This window comes from Myotis nattereri (assembly GCF_964212035.1).
Source record: "Myotis nattereri genome assembly, chromosome: 18".
Lineage (NCBI taxonomy): Eukaryota > Metazoa > Chordata > Mammalia > Chiroptera > Vespertilionidae > Myotis > Myotis nattereri.
Window position 1 is genome coordinate 26,601,903 of NC_138093.1, and position 27,875 is coordinate 26,629,777.

The following is a 27,875-nucleotide window of genomic DNA, read 5'->3' on the forward strand; positions in this document are numbered from 1 at the left end:
AGAAGTGATATTGGGTCTGTGGTTTCTTCCCCTCCCCCATCTTCATCTCCAGACACGTGGCAGCTGCCACGTGTGCTCGGGCTCCATTCTAGCCATCATCCTCCAGGAAAATCTACCACTTTTAAACTCAGGCGTCCTGAAGCCACTCTTTTTACCTCCTGAGAATTTGAACTTTATTGTGCACACTTTCTTTCCATTTTCTGTTGTTTGTGTTTGCTGACAAGTCCATGATAAGGGGCACCCTTGAAGACAATGGAATGCATTCTTTGATTGATAACAGATTACTTTAAAAAGGCTTTAAAGGAATTCTTACAGCATGCAAAGCTTGGTCATCTGAGTAAAATCCGAACTCACTCAGTCCATCTGCCAGAAACATCATTTGGATCCAGTTTTACAGCCCTGAATTATTCACTGTACTTGGGCCATAAAAGCTACTGCTTTAAAATGAAAGCTATGATTGAGAACCAAGATAGCAGAGTAGGTAAACACTGGTACTTGCTGCCTCCCACAACCACATCAAAATTACAACTGAAATACGGAACAACCATCATTCAGAACCACCTGAAAGCTGGCTAAATGGAAGTCCAACTAGAGAAGAAAAGAAGAAAGCACACTGAGACTCGTAAGAGGGCCAGAGGCACAGAATGGGTTGAACCGGTACCCGTGCTGGTTTTTTTTTGTTTGTTTGTTTGTTTTTAATCAGGAGGGACATTTTGGCTGCTTTTCCTCTGTGAGGAATAAGGGGTCCCAGCCCCACACCAGACCGCTAGCCTAGGGTTCCAGAGCTGGTAAGAGAAGCCCCCATAACTTTGGGTTGTAAAATCCAGTGGGGATTGTGGCTGAGTGACATGGAGGCTGTTGGAGACCCATGTGTTCCCCGAAAGGGCCAGTGCATGAACTTACTCAGACTCAATCTCTAGCGCTGGGTAGCTTTGGGAGACCCAGACACATACAGGAAGGAACTGGACTGTCTGGCATCAGGGCAGGAACTTGGGGGTGGCTTTCCCCCAAACGGGGGTCCTTACAGGGATCATTGTTCCTGTGCTGGGACCTCCCCCATCTCAGAGCTGACTGGTAGCCCTGAGTTTCCATCAGCTTGGCTCACACTGTTCCCTCTGCCCTGGTGATTCTCTGAGACCCCACCCCATCCAATTTGCAGCCCCACCCAAGCTGTTTGCAGCAGCTTTTCCATATGAATGGCCTGTCCTGACTCAGGCTTCAGATTTTCCTAAAATCTCTCAAATAAGCAGCAGCTGGAGTCAGTGTGTACCAAACCTATATATAAAAGGCCCAACCAGGACCCTGCACTAGCACCAGCCTGCCTTGCTTCACAGCTGGGCCTTGCCCGGACACTTCTCAAGTCCAATACAAGTAGCAGCCATCTACAGGATTTCCTCTCAGTAGCTCCTGCCAGGTGGACCCAGGAAGTGGCTGACTTTGCACCTCCCAGGAGGTCCCAGAGCCAGTACACCCATTGGACAGATTCAGACCATACCAGATTTTAACTGTACACATCCACAAGCAACACACTCAAGGGCCAGACTCAGTGAGCATCAAAGCACCACTGAAGCAAGTCCTGCTCCATAGGGGTGTCTTCTGCACAACTGCTCTTCCACTATAGTCACTGCTGGTCCTCACAGCCAATTGGCCTGGAGGTCAATTCCTCCCAGTGACGCCAACAGAAATCAAGGTCCAACCACAAGACTGTGCACACAGCCTACACAAGGGCATACCTAGAGTGCCCAGCTCAAGTAACTGGGGAGGCTGAGCCACTGGGCCCTACAGGACACCTACTACACAAGGCAATTCTACCAATTAGGCAGCTCTACCTAATACATAGAAACAAAAACAGGGAAGCAGCCAAAATATGTAAACGAAGAGAAACATGTTACAAATGAAAGAAATGGAAGCAAACAAACTATTGGATACCAAGTTCAAAACCATGGTTACATCGTTACTCAAGGATCTTAATGAGAGCTTTAAGGGACTCAAACAGAGCTTCAAGGGACATAATGAGACCTTCAAGGATCTTAGTAAGAATGTCAAAGACATGAAAAAGGATGAGCCAGAAATAAAGCATACACTAACTGAAATAAATAATTTGTAGGGATTCAATAGTAGACAATTCCGAGAATCAAATCAATGATTTGGAAATGAGGAAGCAAAAAACACCCAATCAGTGGAGCAAAAAGAAAAACGAAAAAGAAATATGAAGATACTGTAAGGAGTCTCTGGGACAACTTTAAGTATACCAACATTTGCATTATGGGGGTGCCACGAGGAGGAAAGAGAGAGCAAGATATTGAAAGTTTATTTGAAGAAATAGTAACAGAAAACTTCCCCCACCTGGTGAAAGAAAAAGACTTATAAGTCCAGCAAGCACAGAGTTCCAAACAAGAGAAACCCAAAGAGGCCCACACTGAGACACATCACAATTAAAATGCCAAGGGCTAAAGACAAAGAGAAAAATCTTAAAAGCATCAAGAGAAAAGCATTTAGTTACCTACTAGGGAGCACCCATCTGACTGTCAGGTGATGTCTCAACAGAAACTTTGCAGGCCAAAAGGGAGTGGCAAGAAATATTCAAAGTGATGAATAATAAGGACCTAGAACCAGCAAAGCTAACACTTAGAATTGAAGGTCAGGTAAAGAGCTTCACAGACAAGAAAAAGCTAAAGGAGTTCATCACCACCAAACCAGTGTTACATGAAATGTTGAAGGGTATTCTTTTAAGAAGAGAAAGAGGAAGAAGAAAAAGAAAAAGATAAAAAATATGAACAATAAAGAGGCAATAAATACATAACAACTGAATCTAAAAATCAAACGAGTAAGAAATCTAATGTACAGAATAAACTGGTAAATACAATAGAATCAGAGGCATGGAAATAGACTGACAAATCTCGGAGCGAAGGGGTCAGGAAGGGGGATGGTAAGAGATTAGGCAAAGATCTTACATGCATATATATTAATTCCCTATGGACACAGACAATAGGGTGGTGAAGGCCTGGGGCGGAGAGGGAACCTGGTGGAGGGGGACAATTCAGGGGGGGAAAAGGGGAGACATCTGTAATACCCTCAACAATAAAGATTTAAAAATAAATAAAATGAAAGCTATGAGATTTGTCTCCATTGGTCTGTATGTTTTTGTATATCACTATATGTTTGTTCTAGATATAGGATATTTCTACCCTGTATGGTATTGCTAATTTATATTAAATTGGCTTAAACAAACAAGTGCTTATATGAGAATTCTCAAAAAACAACAACAGACTAACCCAAATGCTCTTCAGAATCACATAATCTAAAAAAAATATTTGATATTAAAGCTGGTTTTAAATGGGTTTGGTTAAAAAGGCCTATCTTTAGAATCAACAGAATTAAATATTTTTATTCTGTGTTTATTACTCCAATAAGTAAGATGATACAAAATTGGAGTTAGATTTCTCTCCACTGAAAAAGGGACTACTGATCTGTTACTGAAACTGAAAAAGTTTTCTGCCTAGAAAGCAAATATTCTGTGCTTTATCAAAATAATTTTGTGTTTTATTATCTTAATTAAGTATTTGATTACTTAAGAAAACTAAATCTCCTAAACAGTAAGAACTAAAGTTTTGCTATGTAAACAGCATTTTTTCTTTTTCTTTCAGAATTTACGGAACGTTATCGGAAATTGGGAGAAGGCTCCAAAAAAAGACACTCACCTTTATGACAAAGAAAAATGTACATATTTTCTTACTGTGAGCACTAAGAATAGATTATCTTCCAGAGCAAAATCATGTTACTTGAAAGTTAGAGTATATTTTCCTAAAGAAACAGTGAAATAAGGGTTGTTTCAGCCAGAGCTCTCCTGAGGTCAGTACTTGTCACTATAGTGCTTGTGTTGTAAGGGCCGTATGCATGTATTTTTCTTTAAATGTATAATTAAGTATCCTATATAATAAAAGCCTAATATGCTAAGTGACCGGTCCACTGGTCGGCCATTCAACCAACTAAAGTGTAATATGCTAATGATATATTAAGGCCACTCAATTGCTCACTATGAAGTACACTGACCACCAGGGGGCAGACGCTCCAACTAGTAGGTTAGCTTGCTGCTGGGGTCCAGCCAATCAGGACTGAGCATGACAGGCCGGACATGCCCTGGAGCCCTCCCGGGGGCCCTCCTCGACTGGCCAACCTCCTGCATCTCTCCCTGGACCCAATTGTGCACTGTGGGGTCCCTCAGCCTGGCCTGCACCCGCTCGCAATCTGGGACCCCTTGGAGATTTCGGGACCCACTGGTGCACGAATTCGTGCACTGGGCCTCTAGTTGCTTCATAATGGCTTATGATCTTATTTAGTCAAATGTCCACATCTTTTGATGTATTTTGACAAACGTCCCCAAATTTAAATTATAAGTAAATGCCCCTGAAACATCTCAAAAGATTTGTTTTCTCTCCTTACAAAAGAGAAATATTAAACTAGGCTTATTTTGGTGTGTTGAAATTACATGGGTAACATAAATATGGATAAACAATGATTGTACATTAAATGAATAGTTGGGGCTATGGGAAACCCAAGACGGTCACTGGTTACTTCAGCTCCCTGGCATTTTTTTCCATGCCTTCATCCACCATGGTACAATTAATTTCAACTTCATTCAACTACCACTTAAGTTTCGGTTATCAACATGTTCTTCTTTTTATGTGTATGTAATCTGGATGAGTTAGTTGAAGCTTTCTCCTGCCAAAAGGTTGATGCCTTTACAAAGGCAAAGAAACTGTTAGAAAATGTGTTTCCCACTTGGGGTCTACCTTACACAATCTCTAGTGACTGAGATACCCACTTTACTGAGCAAGCCATATGAACCCTGAAAGACAACCTTGCCATTAACAGGAAAAACTGGATTCAAGCAGAACAAGTTCAATTTCATAGAACTGAATGAACTGATGAGAATGGTTACAATTTTTATGACGTTTTCATTTGAAATTGTTGACTTCTTTAATCTTTTGTTTTCCAAATAAAAGGAAATGTGTTTACCAATGACTGAGCAATTTGGTAAACTATATCTCTTAGCAGAATTGAAACATTTTTTTCTCCCTACTGGATCCCACCAGAATCTAGAATCTTCCAAAGAGTGTTTTTATTTTTACGGCAAAGTGATTATTTGCCAAAGTTCAATAATAATGTTTTCTTTATAACAGGATACAACTGGAAACTGGTTTTATTACCAAGGCTTTGACTGAAAAGTTATGTTTCAGAGAGACAGGCAGATACAGATGTGACCAGAAATCTTTGAGGAGTTAAGATTGACTTTTGAAGCCAATAAAAAACCCTTTGGGAAAATAGCCTGATACTTTGTTTACATGGTTCACAGCAGTCTTACCAGGTGAGGAACTAAGGTTACCTCTTGGGAGATGCAAAGAAAGAACCTCAGAATATGTTGGAAACCTTAACAGAGGAATTCACCAAAATCTATAGGTACTGCAGAAGTTTGACAGTTTGAATTTTGCCCATTCAAAGCACCAGGGGCATGAACTTTGGTTTCAGAATTAAGGGGGGAAAAAAATCCCTCTTTATCCCAACTACACAAAAGATGTATCTTAAATCTACAAAATGTATCATAAAATGTATTATTACCCAAGTATCATTAATCTCTCCCTACCTCATCTCTTAAAAACTATTCTTCATTATATGGTTAATATTCATTAGTTTATGGCTTCTTAGTCTTGAGAGGCTAAAGTTCAATCTGAATATTCCTTAGGAAAATGCCAGCAAAGCACATTTAATGGTACTTCCATGATTAATTACTATTCTTGCTGCAGTTAGACAAATAGACAGGCCAAGTTTATTGACACTACATTTATTTTGCAAATACACTAGTATTAATTTGGCTATCTTGGTAAAAATCAGGGTGATTTTAGAGAGGAAATTATGTTTCAATTAGAACTACAATATACCTTTGTGGATGTTAGATTCTAGCGCTGTCCATGGTCTTTTGAGTTTTGTTTGCTACTTGTAAATTGGACTGGATGCTGAATCCTTGTAGTGACTTGAAATCACTAAGAACTAAAATTGCCCTTTTCCTGAACCTTGCCAGCTCATCATGGTTTGAGGACATAATAACAAAAGTTACTTTATTCTTTATCTCATTAGAGTACAGGTATCCTGGCCTGCTGCTACCTCTACCATTGCTGTGGTCTCTGCTTGTAAAGTGAACACCGTATGTCCCCTCTAAGGCTAAGGGACCATCATGGAATTGACAGGAGTAAAAGCTGGACAGCTAATCCTCCCTCTTAATTGAACCTGGACTTTTGGTTGCTCTATTTTCAAGATTAAGGAATGAACAACAAAAAGGGGGAATTTGTAACCACAGAAACATGGTCCTATTCTGTTTAACAAAACACTACAGTGCTTTTCAGAAACAACAGACCAAAACCACAAATTACAGATGAAGCATAAACAAGGAAACTTTGACCTTCAGCTGCACCTGGAACCAAAGTCTCACTCCCCACCATAGGACCAGAACTTGAACACTGTAATCCTTCCCGATGCCAAGGGTCCCTTATCCAGGAAGATCCTGTCTTGTTCACCCCTTTACCATAAATGGCTAAGTTCCAAGGTCCTCCAGTTAAAACTTGCCCTGTCAGTGCTTCCACATACAAATTCTCCAGCCCCTAAACTTAGTTCAGCGAGCAAGATGGATCTAAGGTACCATTAGGTCTCCCATCTTCTCCTTCTCCATCAATAAACTTTTCCTCACCCTGAATTCTGACATTGTGAATTTTGGCCATTCAAAGCACCAGGGGTTTCAGCAATAAGGCAATAAATAAATAAATACATAAATAAATTTTAAAAATCCCTCTTTATCCCAACTATACAAAAGATGTATCTTAAATCTACAAATGTTTTATAAAATGTGTATTACCTAAGATTAATGATACTTATCCTACCTTATCATTTAAATACTATTCTTCATTATATGGTTAATAGTCATTAGTTTATTTTTCTCCTAAAAATTTAAAATGGAAAGTGGCCCGTCCTTAATTTCCTTAATTCAAATGAGCATATACCTTGAACTTTAAAACACGTAGGTCTATATGAAAACACAGAGACACTGTTTTTCATTAGGCTAAATATGTAAGTTTTTTATTATACTGGTACTCATGATTTTGGCTTAATATTATCTATAAAACCAGGATATTTATACTAGATGATCACCAATTTTTTTAAATGATTCTAAATTTTTTTCTATGAATCTCATAATCCTTTACTGCCTACATTTCACTGGCCCTCCAGAACTCACATCCTTTCAAACATTTAACAAAAAGCATGCTATATTGGTCAAAAGTCTTTTATTCATTGGATAAGCAGACAATATTAATATTGCGAAGCTCCAATACCCACACTCTTGAAACATGTAGCTTGTTAGACTGACCTCTTCTAGTTGTGAACTGCTGTTAGAAGTCCCTGATTTAATTTTTTCACTTAACAAGAACAGCAGCAACACACGGTATTTGTAATATTTTATAGGTTTCAATGTTTTAACCTTACAGTAGTCCAATGAGGTAGAAAAGATAGTATAATGTCTGCACTTTATAGGTATAAATATAGCAGACTTTATGACAGAGTAACATGACAAAGCTAGGACAAGCATAAATCTTTAGCTTGCCAATTTACTAACCAAGTTTTATGACATATGTGATAATTAAATGCAATCTTAATTTAGAAAATATTATCAGAATCTTCAATGAAAAAGACTAAAAATCTCACCACTATTTTGAGAATCAGCAGCTCTCTGATTACTTTCACCTCCACCCATACTTTCTTCTGTTTCTGTTCCTGGATCAGTCCCATCACCACCCTAAAAACAAAATATAAATACTAAGTGCAAATTAAATATAATTGTCTTAAGAAATATTAATCAGCTATACAAAAGGTGTAGAAACAAACCCAAAGGTATAAAAAGTTGTAGTGTTCTAATAGCGACCTTTTAATACCCTTGGAGAACAGTAAATTTTTTTTGAAGAAGTCCTTAAAATGGATGGTCAAAATTCTAACCGGTTACCTCAGCATCATCAGCTTCATATCCATCATTGCCATCTGCACTACCGGTGCCTTCATTACTATCATCACCCTCGTCTCCCATCCCAGTGTCATCTTCATCATCATCATCATCTTCCTCATCTTCTTCATAATCCTATTTAAAAAAACCTTACATATAAAGATCTAGGATATGGCACACATGTTCTGCACATCTTGATAACATACTTAGAACTTTATGTGGCATGTTGTTGATCAGGGTACAGGAGTTGCTATGGGATTAGTTCAGTGGTAGCAACTGTGAAGTTTATTAGTAGTACAATCACAATCAATTCTGAATCTAATCGGTTCAATGATTAAAGCTCCTGGATGTCCACAAGGTGTCAAGTGGTCCACTTTAATTCTAAATTTAGTATTGGCACTGAAGACTGATGAAATGATGCTTTAGTATGAGGTTTTAAAACACAGTGTTTGATTAATAACAGAATCTGAAATGTGAAGCTATCAAATAGGATTAACTCTCAAAATAAAACACAAAGTGTCACTGAAAATATGTCTCAATTATTATATCTCATTTTCTTTTGAAAAGGACTACGGGGTTCCATGAAGGAAAAAAGAGTTTCTTCTGTTATTTCTAGAAACCACAGATCTTACAATTAAATCCAGTCACTCATCAGTAAGATTTAAGATTAAGTCTAACTAATCTAACAAATCCTAAAGTGCTTAGCAATCATTTAAAAAACAAATGGGTTTTCCATCACTGTTCTACACTCACTTTCACTATAAAATGTTAATTTAGGAGCTAATCAGGGTAAAAGAAAAAGCAAAATCACTGATTCATACTGACAGAAAATCAGAATTTATTGTTTGATGCATTAGTAGCCTGGATGATTTCAGCATTTCAAAGAACTTATATGCAATATGCACAACCCATGGACATAGACAACAGTGTGATAGACCTGGAGGGGGGAAAGGTGTGGGCCAGAGGTAGTGAAGGGGGGGAGTGGGGAGGGGGGGAGAGAACGGGGACATATGTAATACTTTGAACAATAAAGATAAATTAAAAACAAAAACAATGGATGATTTCAAACCTCATGATCTCCATCATTTTCATCATCATCCTCTTCTTCATCATCACTGTCAATTACAATGACATCATCTCCTTTGCCTTGACCATCTTGGGATGAAGTTGTTTGCTGATCTGACTGAAGGGCTCCAAGGTCTATTTGTAAAGATTGAGAGGTTTCTTCACTGTCTTCCATTGGAGTATAATCTGCCTGGGTGACTCCCTTTAAAAGTTAAAAAAAATTTATAAAAAGCTGAATATACCTAAATCTATCAGTAACATACCACAGATCCAAGGAAAAACTAAAGAACACATATGGGTTACGAGCATTTTATTTTTTAAAACATGGTTTTCAAAAGAATTTTAAAAACAAATAAAAGAAGATTAACCTTTGAGTTTCTTTATTGTCTTCTGATAGAGGAATTATTATAAGTCTCATTGGGTAATACTCAAATAAAAAAGAAGAAAAAAAAAACAGCCCTGGCCAGTGTGGATCAGTTGGTTAGAACATCGTCCCATGCACTAGAAAGTCCAGGGTTCAACTCCCAGTCAGGGTACATACCTAGGTTGCGGGTTTGATCCCTAGTTGGGGAGCTTTGGGAGGCAACTGATCAATGTATCTCCTGTTCATGTCTCTCTCTCTCTCTCTCTCTCCCCCTTCCTCTCTAAAATCAAGTAAAAATAATAATTTATAATACACACACACAAAATATACAGATGTGTGTCAAAACTACTAACATGGTATTGTAAGATTAGTGTTGTCCAACAGAAATTTAACAAGTCACAGTGTGATTGACATATGCAATTTAAAATTTTCTAGTAGTCATTTAAAAAGATGAGACATAGGGGAAATCAATTTTAACAATATACTTAACAGAGCCAAAACATTATTTTAACATGTAATCAATGTACAGATTAAGCAAATATTCTGCAACCTAATTTTTTTCTCCCCAAACCTGAAATAGTCTGGAAAATACACTAAATAAGGTATTATTATTATTACTAGAGGCCTGGTGCACAAAAATTTGTGCACTCGGGGGGGGGGGGGGGGGCATTCCTCAGCCTGGCCTGTGCCCTCTTGCAGTCTGGGACCCCTCGGCGGATGACCACCTGCTGGCTTAGGCCTGCTCCCTGGGGGATTGGGCCTAAGCTGGCAATCAGACATACTTCTGGCAGCCCTAGGGGGATGTCCACTTGCCAGCAGGGAGCAGGCATAAGCTGCAGTCGGACATCCTTAGCGCTGCTGAGGAGGCGGGAGAGGCTCCCACCACCACCGCTGTGCTGGCAGCTGTCAGCTTGGCTTGTGGCTGAGCAGAGCTCCCCCTGTGGGAGCACACTGACCACCAGGGGGCAGCTCCTGCACTGAGCGTCTACCCCCTGGTGGTCAGTGTGTGTCATAGTGACCAGTCATTCCCAGTCGTTCTGCTGTTAGGGTCAGTTTGCATATTACCCTTTTATTATAAAGGATTGTCTTTTTACAAAGACACTTCTACTACCCTCCAAACTCTGACTATCCTAACTCTTCAAACCACATTTAAGGTATTAGATTTAAAAATAATTATTTGCTTAATCTCTTTCCTCTCAATTCCATTTTGCTAGCTGCTCAAATAAACTGTAATTTTAACTTTACTTTTTATTTTTATTATAAAAAATGAAATGTCTCCTGTTTAAACACTCAGTAAAATCTATTTTTTATACAAGCCAGAAACAATGTCTACAAACAAAATCATTCATAAAGATTATGTTTACTGTAACGGGAAAAAGAGTGAAGTCATGATATAATAAAAATGGGCCTAAAAGTGACATGCTTTTTAAGAAAAGCAACACTTATCAGGAACATCTGCTTCACTGCCAGAAAATCAGAAAAATAAATAATTACACATTTAGTAGACAGTGCTACAAGGCAGAATGAAAAACCAAATGGCACTTTTGAGTCACAGGCCATTTTGCTAATCATAAGGAAAAACTTTGCAGAGATTTTAGTATAATTTAAACAAATCTGACAATAAAATAGAAATTCACATCTTTTAATTTCACAATTGTTATGCTCTTCAGATGATATTCGCTGAAAAATACATGAAAAAGATGTAATTTAGAGTGCTATGTATTCATCCTAAAGGTTTAGCTTCATGTTTTTAGCTAAAGAAAACTGGAAAAAGTAACTTAAAAAATTAATGCAGCTAAGAAACTAAAATTTACTTACAATCTATGGTTTCTTATGATTAGCTTAAGATAATTCCTTTATTCTATACAGATAAAATAATTTTAGAATAAAATGATCCTGAAAATTTATCCAGGCAGAAAATATTGTTTCAAGATTAATAGATACCCTCTTCGAATCCCAGCTTTAATGCTGTGAGAACTTGGGTATATGACTTATCTGGGAATTGGGGTTTTTTCCACATATAAAATAGGGTTGGTTTGAGGATTAAATTAATAAATGCAAATTTCTTAGAAACAACACTAGGCTTATAGTAATGAGTTCTGTGAGGATTACTATATTATGAATTCTCAATATGTGGGGCAAAAGGATGGAAGAAAAGAAATAAACTTTGAGTGCCTAATATGTGGCAGATATCACCTTAGGTATTTTTCAAAGCTAAAAATTATGTTATATTAGTCCAACAGATGAGAAAATTGAGGCTTATCGAGAGAATGAACAACTTGCTTATAGTCCCACAGCTTCTAAGTAGTAGAGTTAGGAATGGAACTTAGCGCTTTGCTACTTCAGTCTATGCATTTCCACCAGTGAGGTTGTCTCTGCAGAGGTCTCAATCAAAGCTCAAAAAATGAGTAAGTGTATAAATGCATTTCCTGTCATGGATTAATTAATTCAGTAAGGGAAGCAATAGAGGGCCACCATACTCAAGACTCAACCAGCACTCGTCCTTCCAAAATAACTAAGTGGATAGTCTTTACTCATTAGGACTATTAGCATGGAAAATCTTTGCTAAGTATAAACAAAACATTTCTTCAATAAAGTTTAGAAGGCATTACACCCATCAGGAGTAAAAGAAAGCAGAAATTGCATTGGCAATTCTAATATTTCACTAGATATGAAAGCAACCAATTAAAAAAGTCCAAATAATGATTCAATTGTCAAAGCTAATTTCATTCATTAAAAGCAACAATTTGTTACTTGCAATGTTTTACTTACTTCTCCAATGGAATCTTGAGAATCTTGGTTGTATACTTGAGTCTCTACCTCTCCATCAGTACTTTCTTCTGCCATAACTTCTTCCTGAATCACGACATACAAGTGTTAGTAACATCTGTTCATGAGATAATGCATTAAGCTAGCTCTCCCAATAAAATAAAACTCACTTGTAATTTTATAAAACTGTACAACAGAAATGTTCACTTATACCTACTTATATTACCTTATCTTCAGTAATAGAAAATAAGTCTTATGAGCATTAATTAAATACATGCTCATGAAATTTAGTAGTCTCAATGTTTGATAGTAATATAATTCATTGCAATTTATCCTCAAAAAAGGAAATAACTAATTTTGGTTAATCTGAGAAAAAGATAGCAGGTAACAGTTTAAAATGTGCACAAGATTATACATATCTTTATTCTTTGAATTAAAAAAAAAACACTGAAAGGGAATTCAAATTATGTTTTGTAGCTGTACTTTTAAAATTGAAAAGGGAACTAATTTAATCAAAGATATGTAAAGGATATAAAACACTGTTGGCAACAGTAACAATACCTGAATTGCCAGTGGAAACTTTGCAGTAAATTAAGAAAGTTTTCTGGATTTAGGACCCCAAAGGTCTATTCACCTAATAATGCTGTAACTGAAAGAATACCTTAACTCTATGGAAAGAAAATAAACAGAAAGACCTTTACAGACCTCAGTTGCTACAGGTGTAACAGTTTTCAATTTCTTTGGAAGAGGCATTTCCACTGTATCATCAGAGACCTGGTCTGACGCTTCTATGGTGCTCTCCTCTTCCTCTTCACGTGTACGCTTTGGCAAAGAAGAACCTGGGGTAGCTGAAACTTTGAAATTACATAATTTAAATCTTGAATTAGAGCATGATAACTCAATTTAGACAAAGTTAATTTTAAAAACTAAACTTGACGTAAAATGTTAGGAATACATTCATCCACTCTAATACCCGGTAGAAAACAAGTATGTACAAAGAATACTCAAGATAATGTATTTTATCCAAGAAAGTACAAGCATAAAGGCCTACTATAACTTCATTTTAAAATTAATCTTACCAGTGCCAAATACTGCTGTGGAAGTAGATGGCCGTTCAACTGGCGAACTCTGAACCACCTCTACTATGTTTGGGGACAGCTCTTGATTTGCAGGCTCAATCTGAGGATGACTCTGTTGAGTGGGTTGCACAAAAGCTGTAGCCTGTGTTTGCTGCTGAACAGTTAAAATGGATTGAGGGATAGAAGGCTGGACATTAGGACTAGTAGAACGAACAGATCCACTTGTGCTTCCAAAAACTGGAACATGTTCCACAGGCCCTTCGGATTGCATAGCTGAAAAGTAATTACAATACTTAATATAAATCTTCTTATCAAAGCTGGAATCATCCTCCCTATTCTGTGTTATAGGTGACAAAAACAGAGGGTAAAGGCAATGTATTAGGCTTTTTGTACTGCCTATGGAACTGATAGGTAGTTGAATTAAATATCTGAAACAATTTTTGATCTATTATTCTATTTAAATTATCTATCTATATAAAAGCCTAAGCGACCATCGCAACCTAAGGGACGACTGAACAGGCTGCGTGGGGCGACCAGGCCAGCAGGGGGGTTAGTGAGGGATGACCAAACGACTGAGCAGCAGGCTGCATGGGGCAACCAGACCGGGGTGGGGGGGGGGGGGTGGTGGTATTTGGGGGCTGCTATCAGGCCAGCAGGCAGAGACAGTTAGGGGTGATCAGGCTGGCAGGCGAGCAGTTAGGAGCCAGTGGTCCAGGATTCTAAGAGGGACCCCGGATTGGAGAGGGTGCATGCTGGGCGGAGGGGACCCCTCCCCCCCGAATTTCGTGCACCAGGCCTCTAGTATAAAATAAATGAAATTTAAAAGCCAGCGTCAAATATGAGTATTTACTAAGCATCATTTTGTTTAGACAAGAAGCCAAGAAAATTGCATTCAGTAAAGTTTTACTAAACACCTATCTTGAGGTTGGATAAAAGGATTAAATAATGAAAATTCTTGCCCTTTAAGAAATCAATCTAGTGGAATAAAAAGGTATGTATTTAACTGAATTGTAACTGCTGTAGTGAATAGTAAAGTGTCATGGGAACAAAGCAAAGCCATGAAGAGATCAGAAAATTTCAACAAAAAAGTGATGTTTGGGTTCAACCAGTGACTTAGTATGGTTTTCCAAAGTGGATTTTGTATCATATTTCTTAGTTCTTAAAAGTGAAAATTTGCCCTGGCCTGTGTGGCTCAGTTAGATGGACATCGTTCCTTGCACTGAGAGGTCGCTGGTTCGATTCCCAGTCAGGGCACATGCCTGGGTTGTGGGCTCGATTCCCAGTAGAGGCCATGCAGGAGGCAGCCAATTCTCTCCCATTGGTGCTTCTCTCTCTCTTTCCCTTCCTTTCGCTCTGAAATCAATGAAAACATATATTTTTAAAAAGTGCCATAAGATAATAAGTGAAAATTTTGGTCCTGGAAAAACATGCCACATACTTATCGGGTTAAGTTTCCCCCTTCTTTCAAAACACAACAAAGCAAGAAGGGAGGGAGGAAATTTGTTGCATTAACAAGTGTCCAGAGAGGTATCACTTGAAACTATTAACTGCCCACTTTTATTACATGTCTGACTTTAGCTTTAGTGGAAGCCTCATTTACCTTAAAGTTATTGTCATCTTCTCACAGTAAATCTAAATAAGCAGCCAGGTCACTCCTATCTGTATTATTTTACTTACCTTCTTGTGATTCCACTTGTGTAGTGGGCATCACTGTGGCTGTTGGGGTAGTAGTAGGGTTTGTAACAGTTGCAGGTGTGACCATTGGGCGTATACTAGCCCTGGGTGTTGACTTATTCCCAGCCATAGCTGCAGCTGTCACTTTACTTGGAGTAGACACAACAGGAGTTGGCTTGATATTAGCTGTTGGTGGATCTGATGTGCTGGCACTTATAAAGGGGAAAATACAAGAATCATTGAATTACTATAAATATTGTTTATAAAGCACATACACTCTATCAAAATCAAAGCACATATATTTTCTGAAGTGAGTGTTCAACAAATATGACCTTAATTTGTATTCAGACCTTACTAATTCTCTTTTTCCTAACACTGTTTTGGGTAGACTTTTGGCGGATTAAAAAACAATTTTAAAGAGTCAGTAAATATAGTTCTATACATTTTTTTCACTAAACTTTTCAAAACTCTTATTGAAGAGGTTTTAAATTTAAGCATTAAAATCTGTGCAGGAAATACTCTGTGCAGGAAATCTGTGCAGGAAATACTTTGCAGTGGTGCATCCTGACAGTGTGAAATGTATCCAACAGTTAACCACTTTCCCTAAGTTTCAGCCCAGCCTCTTGTATTGGTATCCTTAACATGACAGGGAAAATTGGTAGCCTATCTTAGATGTCAATTACAAACTAAAAGATGAAAGATGTTTTCTTTGTCACAAAGCTCTACCTAATGGGACATACTTTTGTAATAGATAGATTTTTCTCTCCAAAGATCACCAAATCTTTCCTGAACTTAAAAAGAAAAACAGATAGACTATAAAAAGATTAAAACTCACATTCCTCTTTCACCAGAAGCTGGAGTTGTTTTCAGTGTTATCTGTCTTTGCTGTTCTGGGACCTATACAAAAAGAAGACTATGGATTACTGTGCCTATCCCACAAGATTCCACTAAAACAGTGGTTCTCAACCTTCTGGCCCTTTAAATACAGTTTCTCATGTTGTGACCCAACCATAAAATTATTTTCGTTGCTACTTCATAACTGTAATGTTGCTACTGTTATGAATCGTAATGTAAATATCTGATATGCAGGATGGTCTTAGGCGACCCCTGTGAAAGGGTTGTTCGACCGCCAAAGGGGTTGCGACCCACAGGTTGAGAACCGCTGTACTAAAAAATGTCATCAGAATGTTTTACTTTTGTTAATACTCTCTGTATTCTTGGCTTAGTTAAATTCACTCCAAGGGCTCCTCAATCACCAGGTACCTTCAAGTAAAATGTACAGAATTAGATAATCACCTTATTAGTAGGTTCTTGAGGCTCATCTCTCTGCTCAAGGTGCCTCTCTTGATGCTCCCTGAGTTCTCTTTCCAAGCGACTAATTCGACCTTCATATTGGGACTTAAGAGCAGTCATACGAACATCTAATTCATCTTTCTGCTGATCTAAAGCTCCGTTCCTTTGTTTAAGCTCCTCATTTTCTTTAGTTAGCTGCTCTTTTACACCTAAAGAAGTAATCGTGATTCTATTAATATTATTCCAAACACTGGAAATAAAGAGTATTTAAGTGCTTTATAGATACTCAAAGGTCATATACTAGTAAGATTCTATTCCTAAACTTTTACATTTACAATAATTCTGATATACATATATCTCAACAGGCAAAAATTCTAAACATATCTGTATTTATTACTCCAGTATAAAATATACTTATTCCAATATAAAAAACATGTTACTCTTCCTAGCAAAGATCTCAAAAATATAAAGGATCCACCATAAACTATAGCCAGCAAAAGTCCTTTTATATGGCCATTAATATTTCAATGTGGCCTAAACTGTTTGGCTCAGTGGATACAGCGTCAGCCTGCGGACTGAAAGGTTCCAGGTTCGATTCCAGTCAAGGGCATGTACCTTGGTTGTGGGCACATCCCCAATAGGAGGTGTGCAGGAGGCAGCTGATCAATGTTTCTCTCTCATCGATGTTTCTAACTCTCTCTCTCTCCCCCTTCCTCTCTGTAAAAAAATCAGTAAGATACTAAAAAAAATTTTCAATGTGTTATAAGTACAATTATAAATTGCAAAACTTTCATTTCATATAACCTATTGTATATGCTAAAAAATAATTATTTTTTTATCTTATTTGTTGCTGGGACACTATCTTAGAGATTAAAAAAATTGCTCATAATAAAACCTAACCAATTTGGCATTTTATTTACCTACTAAGCAGTCTGGCAAGCAAGGCACAGAAAGACCCCGTGTATTGCAACTTAGGGCTCCTCCTTAACTTGAGATGATATTTTGACATGGTATTTTCCCTGAAGAGCTATACTAGAGGGGTCCTCAGTGAAGTGAGGTAGAGAAAAATCGCTGGGCTGGTAAGATCCAATGCTGCCTAAGAGTTTACAGAGGGCCTTAGGACAATCCAGTGGCTCCAAAGGATCTCCATCAAAAGGTCATAACAGTTACACACTAAAGCAGAAAGATAGCAAGTACTCCCTATCTATTCATTACCAGTTAACAAGAAAGACTTTCTATATTAAGGACATCCTCATCACTTAAAAATTAAGATTACTCTTATCTTGTGTTTAACTAAAGAAACCTAATATATATAGTAATTTACCAGCTAAATGTGCAATCTTTGATTTTGCTGCTACAATAGCCTTTCTTGTCTTTTCTTCTTTTTCAGTTATCTGCTGCCGGAGCTGTTCTTCCTGTGTGGTTCTATCTTGAAGATCCTGACGAAGTCGTGCAAGTTCGGATTGAAGCTGCCCAGTCTGTTCCTGGAGATTTCTTGCTTCTGTCTCTTTTTCAGATAATGTCTTTTAAAAGAAAACCAAGTATTTACTAGGTAAAGCAATCAAATCAATATAAACTGTATGGACTACAGACTTAAAATGTAAAACATTATTTTGCTTTAGGTTAAATGGAAGTATAAATATAAAATGCTGGTCAAACCAAGTAAGTGAACACTTGAAGATAATTTGATACTACTTTCATACATGAGTTATTCAAAGTAAAAAGGATAAAATACACATCCATATGATGAGAAAGTATCAGTGTTTAAGATATATTTCTTTCTAAAATTCCTTTTTATGACTGAATAATATTGCATTGTTTCTTTAGTTATTCAACAAGGAAAAAAATGGGACGTGCACCTTCCACTATTTCACACTCATACCTTCTGCAGATTCTCTACTTGACTCTCAAGTGATTTTGACTTTGTTTCAGCTTGGTTAAGTGTTTCTTTGAGCTCCTGCATTTCCTGGATTGAGACATGCTGTTCCTGATGGTCTCCAGAAGACTGAGCTGAGGACTCCATGATCTAATATAATATAGTAAACAGTCATAATATACTCCAGTCCCACACTTATATTCAGTAATCCCACTTTGCAAGTTTATCTAAGAAAACTAATTATGCAAAGAAATTTAAGCGTATTCATAAATGAATTTTCAATAGAACTTTAGTGTCCAAAAGTAAATTATTAATTAAATAGTTTAGGGTTTTCCATAAAACTGAGTATTAACCAGCAAATCAGGACAATGATGCATTAACATAAAATTATTTGGAATGACAAATTTCTCACTAGTGTATTTACAGTGGTTAACACTGGGCGGTAAGAATTTTGGATTTTTTCCTTTATGTATTTTCTAATCTAACATATGTGAAATATGTCATTAAGTCAGTATACAGTTCTTTATCTTTGGGAATTAAAAACAAAATGCAGATTCAAAATATAACAAGGATTTAAAAATTATTTTAGATAGGTGGTTAATATTGACTACTTATTTAAAACTATAAAACAGCCACCCCTGACTGGTGTGGCTCAGTTGGTTGGAGCATCTTCCCACACAAGGAAAGGTTGCAGGTTTGATTTCTGGCCAGGGCACATACCCAGGTTGTTGGTTCCATCCCAGCCAGAGTGCAAATGTGGGTATAGGAGGAGACCGATTGATGTTTCTCTCTCATCAATGTTTCCCTCTTTCTCTCTTTCCTCTCCCCTCCTCTCTCTCTAAAATCAATAAAAACATATCCTCAGGTGAGGATAAAAAAAAAAGTTATTTTAATAAGTAAATAAAACTACAACACAGCCTAATTATAAAGAACTATCATTTTTTGATATACATGATTTTAGTCAGCAATGAGTTTTGAGAACATACTTTGGAAAAGGGACAATATTTGAAGTAGGAAAATTGATCTAAAATACCTCATTTATTAAAATTTCTTTATGAATTTACAGTGCATTTTGGGACATATTAAAGAACTAATTTTAAATAACAGGATCATAAATTAGCTTATATGAAAATTTAGGACCTAAAAACCAATAATCAAAATTATGAATAAGATTTTTATATGTAATCCTGATACATAAAATTGTGTACATCAAAACCGTATGTCAAGAAATATTTTATCGCCGAAACCGGTTTGGCTCAGTGGATAGAGCGTCAGCCTGTGGACTGAAAGGTCCCAGGTTCGATTCCGGTCAAGGGCATGTACCTGGGTTGCGGGCACATCCTCAGTGGGAGATGTGCAGGAGGCAGCTGATCGATGTTTCTCTCTCATCGATGTTTCTAACTCTACCTCTCTCCCTTCCTCTCTGTAAAAAACCAATAAAATATATTAAAAAAAATATTTTATGTATTATACATATATATACATATACGTGTGAACATATACATATAATAAAAAAAATCACTTCAAAATACCTTATCCTGTTGTGCTTTGAGTTCTTCATATTGAGTCTTGTACCTACGTCCAATTTTCTTGACCTGAGTAATAGTTTTGACCTTTTCTTGGATATCAATTATTTTGGCATCTAATTCCTTCTGGATACTTTCTTTTTCAGTTCTTATTTTATTTAAATCTTCCTTTAAACTCTGGATTAAGTTCTGATTGTTAGTCAAAGATGCATTTGATCTAAAAAAAATAATTAAAGACTAAATATATGAGACTCGTTTTAAAATCCTTTAATTTTACACTTTTTATTGTTTGTATTGCTTTAGTAATACAAACAAAAATTTTCATTTAAAATCTTTTAAAAACTCTACACATACTTCAAAAGATACTTCATTTATAATCTGTGATCCTTTATAAAGATCTTATTTCTTATTAGATAGGCATACATTCCCATGTTAAAATGAGAAAAACTGAGTTGTAAGTGGTCAAGTAACATGCACAACTTCACATCATAATTAAGTGTTGGTACGCAGATTATAATCCACATTTGCCTGATAGCAAAATTGATTCCCACTTGATCAGGTGTTGAGTAAATGTTAAGTTTTGTAGACCACATACATACAGTCTTTGTCACCTGTTCTTCCTTTCAAAAAATGCTTTAAAATGTAAAAATCATCCTTTAGCTCATAGGCCATACCAAACAGGTCTGTGGGTTAAAGTTTGCCAAACCCTGTACTTTAGCATAAACTTAAATCAGATGACCCTGAATTAAGAGCATGGGTTTAACAACTATTAACTCTGCAAATGTAGATACCTTTCTGAATTTTTAGCTTTATATTATTGAAGAAATACAATGCTGGACTACTGTTATAAAACAAGTAAAAAATACATGTGACAAAAATTTGTAAGCTACCCAGCATTATAAAAATAGAGATTATGACATGGACAACTGACATTAAATCCTTTAAAATGTAAACCAGAAACATTAATTTTAATATTCAACTTATTAAAAGGACAATATAAATTCATTTTAAAATTTTATGTAAATACTTCTTTAAAATCTTTTCAAAATAGGTACATAAATATATTCTAACCAAAGAAAAAATAAAAACCTATTTATAAGTTATTTTGGCTTAGAAAATAAATCACATTTAGCTTTAGACTCATAACTGTGTAGTTTTTTTAAAAGTCATAAAATATAGAGAAATATTTCATATATGAAGGCATAAAGTAAATCACTGCTTGCTTGGCTCCTTAAAATAATAAAGGGAAAGTAAAGGCTCTAGTACAGTGATGGCGAACCTTTTGAGCTTGGCGTGTCAGCATTTTGAAAAACCCTAACTTAACTCTGGTGCCGTGTCACATATAGAAATTTTTTGATATTTGCAACCATAGTAAAACAAAGACTTATATTTTTGATATTTATTTTATATATTTAAATGCCATTTAACAAAGAAAAATCAACCAAAAAAAATGAGTTCGTGTGTCACCTCTGACATGCGTGTCATAGGTTCGACATCACTGCTCTAGTACTTTCCATTCATTTTAAATCAGGAAGCACTTGGGGAGCCTCATAAAGAGCAGAAATAGACTTCTTTGAGTTCATGTATTATATACAATTTAAGGCTTCTTCCTTATACCTTGCAATCTCAGCTTTAAGTCTCCCAATTTCTTCAGTTAACTGTTGAATGCGCTTAGTGTGAACTTCCTTTTCAGAAAGGAGCTTCCGATACTCTTCTGTATCTGGATCTTTCTGTTGATTTATTAGATGCTAAAATGGCAAAAATGCATAACATAGCTTTATAGGTTTTATCAAACCAATGTGCTATATAACAGAATACTTAATTATGTTTACATTAGGTGTCTTGCATACACAATAATAAATCACCAAACTGCAAGATAATGAAGATCAAAGCTTTAGCTGGTTTAGCTAAACCGTCTAGCCAAAATAGAAAGGGAAATGTATTTTCATAGATGAAAATGAAAATTTCAGAATAGTTACAATGGAACCAAATAAAGAAAAAAATCTACAAGCTTTTAACATTAAACACTTTTTTCATTAAAGTGACATTTATAAGGAAAAATATGTTTCTAATGCATTATAATCTAGGAAAAAATCAAATATAACTAATTAAATAGGACAGAAGGTAGCACAATTTAATAGAAATATATGCAGATTTGGGTAGATGATCCTCCTTTCTTGACTTTTCAGATTACTTGTGTGATTAAGAAAAATGAAGATTAAATGGGCTCTTAAATTCTACAGTCCTATTCAGATGTTGGTTACCATTCTAGAACATTTTCTAGGTACCAGATGATGGGTGAACTGCTGCTTTACACATGTAGCATATTCAACTTTCACTATTAAATACAGTAACTTTTGCTAGTTCTTCAAATAATTTATCCCCTTAAATTTTACCCTATTTAATAAAAACAACGTTTCCATGTGTTGGAATAGGTTTAATTGCATTTACCTGGTTACGTGCTTTCCAACGTTTGACATCTTCTTCTAATAACTTCTTCTCTGCTTGCAACATACCACTTTTCTCACTTAGCTCAGCATTTGCTTCTTGTAAGGGTAAAATATCTAACTCCAGTTTCCTCACCTGAAAATAATGCCAATTTATTTTTTAACACCTGACGTAAAAATTCATAACTTAATAAAAACAACATGCCTCCACTACTGATTAGTAAGTTACAAACCTTTGCTTGCATCTGCTGTAAATCCTGCTCTAGCCTCTCCTTTTCTTCTCTTAGCATCTTATTGGTTTCCATAACTACATTCATTGTTTCAGTTTTCTTCATCAGTTCTTCATGTTGGGCCATTGTTTTCGCAGTTACCTAAAGATTTCAAAGACATGTATACACCAGCATCTAACAATAGGTAAAGATCTACCTTTTCTTACCAGTTCTAATCTTCCCTACAAAAAGTGAGAATTATGTCGTTTTAAAACTAAAATTTTTGAAAGACTTACATGTTTATTTTTCTGTGATGCCTGCTTACTACAAAGACTTTAAACAAATGCAAGAAAGCACAAAGATTTAAGTAAAGAGATACAACAAACCCCACCAACAAATAATCCATTTTACCCTTAGGTAAAAACAGTAATCCAGATCTCTCTCTTTCTATATATATATTTTTTCTTGGTATACAAAATCTGTAATAAAAGCATAATATGCAAATCGACCAAACGGCTGAGACCATATGGATGTCCTTCCAGATGAAGCTGGGGCTAGCCCAGGGATCGAGGCAGCCCCCTGCGTTTGGGAGGGAGGGATCGAGGCAGTGGCCTGCAGTTGCGAAGGCCTACTCTTGCATGAATTTCGTACATCGGGCCTCTAGTTTATTAAGTTTTAAAATAATGTTATTTTGGTCCTTTCCCTCTGCCCTTTGCTCAGAAATTTTTTCATTTCATTCAGTTGTTTCATCACTTTGGTTTTGAGCACTTTTACTAAGTATTTACTGAACTGTGAAGAATTTTTATCCTGTTTTCATTGGGTGTAATTATCCATCTTTTACATGTGTTACCTTATTCCCTAACCATTTTTAAAGCTATGGCTCATGGTTGCCATGCTACAGTGTTCATAGTGGGTAGATATTCTATTACTTTTGATATAATTTTTTACTTCACTTTCTTCCTACTGTATGTAAGAATTGGTTTTTCCTCTCTGGAGTTGTTTGTGGGCTGGACATTTTCTAGTATTGTTTGCATTTCTATAGACCAAAGGAAGCAGCACCAGAGAAGGAGACAATATGCAATCTTTTTTAGAAACACTGATTCTGCCACTTTCCTCCAAGTGTTAACTCTACCGAATCAGAAGGTCTGTTTATTATTTCTATGATGGGATCTATTTGAATTTGGACTATTTTCTCAACATGATGTAATTCTGGAACTTTGAATTTCTGTGTGAAAACATTACTCCATAAATCTATTCACTTTCCCATGTCAATGGTTTCTCTCTAGCAGTCATTCCAACTACCTATCAGTTAACAGGTGATAAATGATTCCAGGCCTTAATTCCCTTCCTTCCAGATGTAGTTATATATTAATGCAGCGGTCACCCACCTTTTGGATCTCAGTGACCACCAGTGGTCCATTGGCGCCTGCTGTATTAATGCGTCTCCTCACAATAAGGTCATGCAATAAGTTTTTGGGTGTTAGTGAGGGTTAAGGAGTCTAGCTTGTGTTGTGACCATCCATTTACTATATATAGCATCTTCTTTTCCTTTCTTTGTTTGGTAATTATTACTATTGTTTTGCTCCTTTGCTGAGGAAAAACTATTCTGTAGCAGTTTCAATCCATGTCATCCTAGAATAACTGTCCAAATGCATATATAATGATAACTAAAATTAAGGTAACTGAAATTTAAGCACTTATTATGCACCAGACATGATTCTCAATGATTCATGTGCATCAACTCACTTAATCCTCATCATTATCATCCCATTATTTAAATAAGGAAATTTAAGAGTAAGGACGTTAAACAGTGTACTCAAGGCACACATCTAATGACATAAAGCTAGTCTGGTTAACACTAGTGTCTTGCCACTATACTGTACCACTGTCTAATAATGTTTAATAAATTGAGTTTAAGAAAAACATGCATTTCAAATTAAATTTTTTTGTAATCAGAAACTAAAATGACATTGATTTAACAACTGCTTTCTTAAAACTTGGGATACATACCTGGACTTTCTCCCTTTCAGCATTTAGACTATCCTGGAGTTCCTGCAGCTCTCTTTCTAAAAGTTCAACCCTTTGTCGATAACGCAGACTCTCAACCTGAGCCACCTCAAACCTCGTTTCAGCGATTTCTTTCTCTCGTCGTATAAATCTACAAGAATATATAAGATTTTATTTGAATAAAAAAATGACAGCAAAATTTTAAAGCTTGGGTAATTTTAATATGACCCAAGGTCCATTCACTTTAATAACTATTTTTACATAATGATTTCATTAATAAGTAATGATATTTATTATAGATAGTGGCTTTGTATATCTTTGAAATGATTTGAAAGGCATTTAGTTTTTCAAAGAACCCACTCAAATTCTTACTATTAAATTCAACTTAAAGCCATTTATTTAAATTAGCATATGTCAAGTAACCTGTGAGTGGCAGTGGGTTTGTTGGCCAAGAGACATACCACTTCTCTAATTCATATATTTGTATTACATTTCATAGTTGACCACAGAAATAAAGCATTAAAAATATTTTTGGTTTACCTGAGAATTTCTAAAATTTGTTCTTGAGATTTTCCTTCTTCACTAAAAGATACATTCAGTGGACCTTGTACACCTTCCTTCATTGAGGCAACGACCTTGTCACTTAATTTTTCAATCTGATCATGAAGTAATCTGTTTTGTTTTTCTAGGTCTTCACAGCGAGACACACGCTTGGAAACTTCATCCTGTAAGCCAAGACTCTGTCATTATAGCAGATTTTCCCACGCATGTTAAAAAGAAAAACCCACTTTCCATCCTTCTGGACATTCTATTATGATGTGCAATAATACCTTTAACACTCTCTCTCTTTCCTCCCAAGATGCTTTACACTCCAACAACTGTGATTCTGCTTTCTGGGTTGTTTCTTCCAAATGCTGACGAACTGAGGCCATTTTGGAAACTTGTTCCTTGGCAGCTTGTAGAGCTTCGACATCAGCAGCATGGAGCATCAGTTCTCTCTCATACTTATTCTGAGCTTCTACAGCTATTTTAGCCTATAAGAAATTATTCCACCATTGACACAAAAGATTCAATAGCCAAAGCTGGTTAGTACAAAAGAAAAGATGCACACTGCACTATTTAAAATAATAAAAGTGGAGACGATATAAATGCACCAAAATGGAATAATTAAAAGTTATACTCTTATCCATTTAATGAAATATTAAAGAACTGGTCCAAATGGAAATTATGAGGACTATGTAGCAATTTGGAACAAATTTTATAAAGTAAAAGCTAAATATAACTCACTTATGTAAAATACATGCACACACACACAAAAACTAAAAGTGATCAAAAAGAAATTAAAAATTAATTTGAAAACTGAATTAGAGATACATTCCCTGAATTTAACTTCCAATGTTACTGTTTGGCATTAAGCCAAGGACAATTCATTTTTGTCTAATTTACCTTTGAAGCATTTTCTCGTGTTGCATTGTTTAAAGTAATTGAAAAACACATACATGCTATGTACATGTAAGCAATAAAGAATAGTAACCAAATAGTTACTAATATACCAATGAACTTAAAAATGAGAACATTAGTAATACTCTTGCAGATATTCGTTTCCCATTCTACTATTTTAATAATCCCCATTACGCTGAATTGTTTTATCAATTTTTGTTCATAAAAAAATAATAAAAAGCTTCACCACATATGCATGTGTATACATATACTTAAAGCAAATAATGTGATTTTGTATTTTTTAATCTTTATAAAGAGTGGTGTGTGCCCTCCCTCACTGGTCTCAGATCATTGGGCTTCGTCTGGTGAACCAAAAGGTTGCTGGCTCAATCTCCAGTGGGGGAGGCATCAATTTTCTGCTCTTACATTGATTTTCCTCTTTCTCCCTCCTCTCTCTCTAAAAATTAATAAAAATAATCTTTAAAAAGTGGTGTACAAAAATCTGTAACCTCAATAATATATTAAAATGTTTTGCTGAAAAAAGTATCTCTAACCATCTTGTCTATAATACAGTTATAATCAGAACTAGTGGACTGCAATAATAAAAAAAACAAGAAAGAAATGAGAGCAAGTACACATTTAATCTCCTACTCTTATCTTTAATTTTTCCCATTTATCAAGAGTGTTTTGTTAATAATTATTGCTCTACATTTAGACTCCATCTATCCTTTTCAACTGATCTTAGTCCAAGTTCCACAAAAGTAGAAATAACCTTATATTTTTGTAAGGTTTACCAATTCCCAAAATGCATTAATACAGCCCAAGAACTGTTCTCTAGGATCAAAGCTCACTTATCAATACCGAGAGCAACACTTACTTGTTCCTGACAGTCACGTCTGGCTTGCTGTTCATTACTCAAAGCTGTGCTGGCTCTCTGAAGAGCTTCTTGTACTTCATTCTGAACAGTATTGAGTGTTTTCTTTAACTCAGATAACTAAATTAAAAGATTAAAACCAGAGTCAACTGCAAACTTACTTTTAAAATAGTAAAGACTCTTAAAAGCCCAATTAGCAAAAGGGACTTTTTACAAAATTTATAGCCTGATATAATGTACATTTTGAAGCTCCATATTCCATCCTTATTACGACTTGCAAAGATCAGTTCTCAGGCAGAGGCTTCTAAAAAGCAGCACTGATACTTACTACTATAGTCTAAAATATTCCAAGAAAACAAACATATATACAGAGCAAAGTAAGACATAAAACTAAAATTGTTGGGTATGTGTTCAATCAATATCTGTTGAGATGATCCAAACTATAACAAAGGAGCTTTTTAAGAATTCAAATACACACAAAAAGATTAATATGGTAATAACCTCATTTACCTGTTGTTCCATGCTCTCTATGGCTTTTCTCTTATCATCCTGAAGTTCCTGTTTTTCCTTCTCCACTTCCATCAACTTCTTTTCCAACTGTGTCTGAAATTCAGCTGATTCTTTTAAGCGAACTTCAATATTCTTACGCACTTCTTCTGTCACCTTCACCATCATGCAAACAGTAGGAAACAAATATCAGACACATTTAAAATTCAACATTACTTTTTCCAAATCTAAACTAAATTTGAAAAGTACTAGAATTATTGTTTGTCATTTTTTTTAAACAAAAAAATCTATCAAATGCTGATTAAAGAGTTCAAAAACATTTAAAACTATAAGCATAATTTATTTACCTCTCAACTTGGATATTTTTGGCCATTTTTCTCTTTCGAAGTGAAATTTCCAATTCTCATTACTCCCTCAATCCTCATATCCACTTGCCAAATCTGTCCTTTCTACTACTAAAAGAATTCCCCCTTGCATATACTCTGATTTCCATGACGCAAACACAGAAAGATCTTTTAAAACTTGGCCCTAGAACATTGCTATAGTCTCCAAAACAAATTTTGTAACCTTCAATCTACCACATTAATCTTTCTAATTAAAGCAAATTATTGCTGTTAAATATTGGGGGGAAGGGAAAGAGCAATTTTACAAAATAAGACATTCAAAACATTTCACATTTGGTTCTCTGACTACACTTACAA

The 27,875-nt window shown here is 35.8% G+C and overlaps 1 protein-coding gene across 2 annotated transcripts in view; it reads right to left on the minus strand.

Moving 5' to 3' along the window:
• TPR (translocated promoter region, nuclear basket protein) overlaps positions 1-27,875 on the minus strand; it is a 67,611-nt gene that overhangs the window by 11,714 nt on the left and 28,022 nt on the right. For both annotated transcript variants that reach the window (XM_081112666.1, XM_081112665.1), the window contains exons 24-43: positions 27,178-27,330; positions 26,671-26,787; positions 25,184-25,387; positions 24,894-25,078; positions 24,357-24,504; positions 22,371-22,508; positions 22,142-22,273; positions 21,308-21,438; positions 19,697-19,907; positions 18,171-18,314; positions 17,613-17,811; positions 16,292-16,497; positions 15,831-15,892; positions 14,999-15,207; positions 13,322-13,594; positions 12,948-13,096; positions 12,246-12,329; positions 9,114-9,311; positions 8,048-8,179; positions 7,753-7,843 (exon numbers count right to left, since the gene is read on the minus strand). In XM_081112666.1, coding sequence (XP_080968792.1) covers positions 7,753-7,843; positions 8,048-8,179; positions 9,114-9,311; positions 12,246-12,329; positions 12,948-13,096; positions 13,322-13,594; positions 14,999-15,207; positions 15,831-15,892; positions 16,292-16,497; positions 17,613-17,811; positions 18,171-18,314; positions 19,697-19,907; positions 21,308-21,438; positions 22,142-22,273; positions 22,371-22,508; positions 24,357-24,504; positions 24,894-25,078; positions 25,184-25,387; positions 26,671-26,787; positions 27,178-27,330 — 3,166 coding nt within the window. The remainder of the gene's footprint in view (positions 1-7,752; positions 7,844-8,047; positions 8,180-9,113; positions 9,312-12,245; positions 12,330-12,947; positions 13,097-13,321; positions 13,595-14,998; positions 15,208-15,830; positions 15,893-16,291; positions 16,498-17,612; positions 17,812-18,170; positions 18,315-19,696; positions 19,908-21,307; positions 21,439-22,141; positions 22,274-22,370; positions 22,509-24,356; positions 24,505-24,893; positions 25,079-25,183; positions 25,388-26,670; positions 26,788-27,177; positions 27,331-27,875) is intronic.